Here is a 4,359-nt window from a genome sequence, read left to right as displayed (position 1 = left end):
TCTGAGACGAACGATAAAACTTGATATTTATTCCAGTGACTCTCGGTTAAATGGTCGGATGACGTGTTCTGTTGTTTTAATAATCTGCATGGCTGTAGCGCCCCCGTCAGGCCACAATCAAGATCTTATCAACATGTATTCATACATCTGCTGAAGTGAAGCGTTCTCACTGAAAACTCAAGTTGTTGTCTCTAAATAATCAATTCATTGTTACTTATCCAGTCAGATTATGTTTCTCCTTCTGAATTGCAAAATATTCAGTTGAATCGTAGCAACAAGTTGGATTAAATTAAATATATTTGTTAGAATAAATCCTGTAGGTGACCAGTTAAATCCTGCTTTTATTCACTGGAGTTCAAACTGTGCAAACAGGCGTGACACCGTCTGCTTAAAAACATAAAATAAAGCTAAAATATTAGATTTTTCATCTTCGTTTAACCCATCGGTTCATATTTGAGCAGCCTGAACGTTAACTAGAGAAATGGCTTTACCTGCGACAATGCTGTGTGAATGCTTATTGCTGAAAAACAGCTGAAATAAGCTAAAAACATGCTGAAATGTAGCTGAAATGGAAGAACAAGTCTAAGTTGGGAGAAGAGCAGAAAGAACACATATTTGCTTAATTAAGTTTAAATAAACAGAGATGAGCACAAAAATCAATTGGCCAAAAAAAAGCTGAAATTAGCAACAAAAATAGAAAAGTAGCTGAAAGGATGAAAGAAGCTTAAACTATCAGGAGGACAGAGCTGAAATGTGCTAAAATAATGTGGAATTACCTGAAAAAGCTAAATTTAGCACAAACAACTAAATAGCTGAAATAGTAGAAAAGGCTGAAACTTGCACAAAAAAGCTGAAAGTCGCAGAAATTACCACAAAAAACTTGAATTTTTCTGAAAACAGCTGAAATTAGCTTAAAATGCTTAAAAAGGTAGCTGAAAAGGTAAAAACAAGTGTAAATTAGAAGAAGAAAGCAAAAAGAAGACGTTTGCCCAGTTCGGCTTAATGAAGTGCACAAAAGTGGAAATTATCTGAAAAAAGATTAAATAAGCAAAAAAAAAAACTGCTGAAAAGTAGCTAAAAGGGCAGAAAGAAGCTTAAATCACCAGAAGGAAGTGGAGAGAGCACATTTTTGCTGCAATAAGCTGAAAAAAGTTGAAACAGTTGTAAATAAATGTGGAATTAGCCGACAAAGCTTAAATTAGTATAAAAACAGCTAAATAGTAGCTGAAATAGCAGAAAAAATTAAACTTGTAGAATTAATCTGAAAGGAACAAAACAAGCTGAAATTAGCAGAAACAAGTTAGAAGAGGCACAAAAATGTTGTAGTTAGTAGAAAGCACAAAACAGCTGAAATTAGCTGAAAGTAGCTGAAAAAAGTTTAAATTTACAGAAAGAAGCTGAAGCAGAACAAAAAGGGAAAGGAGCAGTAAAATGTTGTAGTTAGTAGAAAGCACAAAACGGCTGAAATTAGCTGAAAGTAGCTGAAAAAAGTTTAAATTTACAGAAAGAAGCTGAAGCAGAACAAAAAGGGAAAGGAGCAGTAAAATGTTGTGAACACATCTGAAGATTTGAAGGATGGAAAATGAGCTCAGTTCATTTTTATAAGGAAAAAAAAAACGTGTCAGAAAAGGCTAAATGTTTCAAAAAGCTAAAGCTGCAGCAATACTTAAAGTCACAGCAGGATTGTCCTGAAAGAGCCGAACGTTTTGATTTATGATATGCTGAAATATCACAAAAACTGTGGAACGAGAGAGATGCTGTACAGAAGACAAATGGACGACGGTGAGAATGTTTCATAAACGTTCAGTTTGTTCCAGATGTGGCTCTAATCATCATCGGACTGTAGCGGTAAACGACGTCTCGCGGTGGAAAAACACGTGAATTAACCCGGCGGAGTGTAACGTTATTAACTGTCCTCCCACTATTTCCTGACATGGACTGAAAGGAGAGGTTTGGTCTCCTTGTGTAAATAAACGTTCCTTCAAGCCTTTGGGAAGCTCACGTTGTGGTTTAACAGCCAAGTGTTTGAAATTCAGCTCACTTTAGTTAAACTCTACATTTTATTCCCCTGCGGCCATCAAACAGGTTTGTTAGTTCCAGTGGAACAGAAGAGATGTTTTTTTTTTCAGGATTATTTGTTCCTCTCCCAGTCTTTCACCGGCTGTTTGCTCTCGGCTCTCTGTTCTGCTTCCAGCCTCGGTTTGGACTTCACCCAGAACCCCACCATGCTGACCGGCTCCTGGAACGAGTACTCCAGCTTCCCAGAGAATTACCTAAAAGGCTGCAAATGGTAAACTCGTTTTAACATGAAACGAGACTCAAATACACAAAAACGAACGTGATTCAAAGCAGGAACTCCTAAAGTCGTTGGTCCAGTTCTTCACACGTGTTTTTAAATTTATTAGTCAAAATATATCCCTCTGGTTTTTTTACCAGTCGGAGTTAAACTACAGAGAGTACAAGTGAAATACAACTAGAGAAATTGCATTTCCTGCAAAAATGCAGTATGAATGCCTTTGCTGAAGAACTTGCTGAAAAACAGCTGAAATTCACTGTAAAAAAAAACATGCTGAAATGTAGCTGAAATGAAAGAACAAGCCTAAATTAGCAGAAGAAAGCAGAAAGCACACACATTTGCTGAATTAGGGTTAAATGAGTAGAAATGAGCACAAAAATGAGTTAATTAGCTTAAAAAAAGCTGAATTAGCAAAAAAAAAAAAAAAAGCTGAAAAGTAAGAAAAAAGTCTAAGTTACTAGAAAGAAGTGGAGCGAACACAGTTGTGCCCATTTAGGCTGAAAGAAGCAGAAATGAGCATAAAGTGGACATTATCTGGAAAAAAAGAAATATGGAAAAAAAAAACAGCTGAATAGTAGCTAAAAAAAAAAAAGCAGAAAGAAGCTAAATTTCCCAGAAGCAAATGGAGAGCACATTTTTGCTGAACTGGGCTGAAAACTGCTCAAATGAGTGCGAAAACTGAAATTAGCTGAAAAGGCTAAAATTAGCATACCGGTAAAACAGCTAAATACTAGCTGAAATAGCTGTAGCTTACAGAACCGCAAGCTGAAATTAGTAGAAAGAAGTTAGAAGAAGCGCAAAAATATTGTAGTTAAAAGAAGGAACCTGAAAGGAGCACAAAACAGCTGATATCAGCTGAAAGTAGCTGAGTTTTTTTTTTTTTTGTTTATTTTAATTTGCAGAAGGAAGCTGAAAGGAGAGCAAAATGTGAAAGGAGCAGTAAAAGGTTGTAAACAGATCTAAAGATATGAAGGATGTAAAATGAGCTCAATAAATTTTCTGTGAGAGAAAAGTGGCAGAAAAGGCTAAATATTTCAAAAAGCTAAAGTTGCACCAATACCTAAAGTCACAGCAGGATTGTCCTGAAAGAGCTGAACGTTTTGATTTATGATTTGTTGAAATAGCGCAAAAATATCGGGCGACGAGAATCGCGCCGAAAAACGTTCAGAAGATAAAAGGATCCCAACAGAGTGAAAGCTTCATAAACGTTCACTCTTCTCAGAATCGGTCACATTTCAACAAACGTGTTCGTGTGACGCGCTCTCTGTTCTCAGTCGGCTGTGAGTCCATCGTCATTGTTCGTCTCCACTTAGGGCCCCCGACGGTTCCTGCGTCCTGACCAACAGTGCGGACAACGTGCTCCGTGTGTACAACCTGGCCCCTGAGATCTACAGCTACAACTGGGACGTTCTTCCTGAGATGGTGAGCTTCTTGTTAGAGCTTCGTCCTGGTGGAGGAGAACCACCAGATCGGAGAAAAATAAAACTATTTGGGCTCATTAGAGGCAATTCAGTAAAAACTGAAGCGCTGCCTTTGACTTCAGTGTTTCTCCTGCCATTATACAAGCAGGGCGCCCCACCCTGCCAGAAGAACCGAGCGCCCTGTTCTTCTTCTTCTTTTGGCTTTTCCCTCTTCAGGGGTCACCACGGCAAGTCCTCCTCCATCGTCCTCTGTCCTCACTCCAACTAAAGTAGTCCCTCGTTTATCACGGGGGATCCGTACCCTGAAGCCCCGCGATAAGTGAAACACCGCAAAGTCTGAATAGTAGTACAAGTAGTAGTTTATATATATATATAAAGGTGTTTTAAAGTTTTAAAATCCTTCCCACACTCTTGCAATATTCTAAACAATGTTTTTAACTCTAAACGCTCTAAAAGACAGAATGTCATGATTTCAGCTCTCTGCCTCCGCTGCTCTCAGCCACCTGCAAGCGCTCTTGGCCACGCCCACTCCTCCGCTCTGCACGCAGAACAGCTGATCAGCTGCAGCAGGAAGTTTATCTTGTAGTTTGGGCTGCACAGAGGTATAGCAGATGCTAAATAATTTAAAATTATTTATTTTAA

General features: G+C 38.3%; 1 protein-coding gene across 1 annotated transcript in view; it reads left to right on the top strand.

Annotated features, from left to right (window-relative positions):
- The window catches only part of wrap53 (WD repeat containing, antisense to TP53), a gene marked incomplete in the record, with an annotated part of 41,958 nt that overhangs the window by 6,130 nt on the left and 31,469 nt on the right, over window positions 1-4,359 (top strand). Inside the window, 2 exon segments of the mRNA XM_037684194.1 lie at window positions 2,196-2,290; window positions 3,610-3,718. Of these exon segments, the coding sequence (XP_037540122.1) occupies window positions 2,196-2,290; window positions 3,610-3,718 (204 nt within the window).

Source organism: Nematolebias whitei, chromosome 1 (assembly GCF_014905685.2).
Source record: "Nematolebias whitei isolate Nwh7 chromosome 1, NemWhi1, whole genome shotgun sequence".
In the NCBI taxonomy this organism is placed as follows: domain Eukaryota; kingdom Metazoa; phylum Chordata; class Actinopteri; order Cyprinodontiformes; family Rivulidae; genus Nematolebias; species Nematolebias whitei.
The sequence above is the reverse complement of the archived record's forward strand: the minus strand, read 5'-3'. Positions and strand labels throughout refer to the sequence as shown.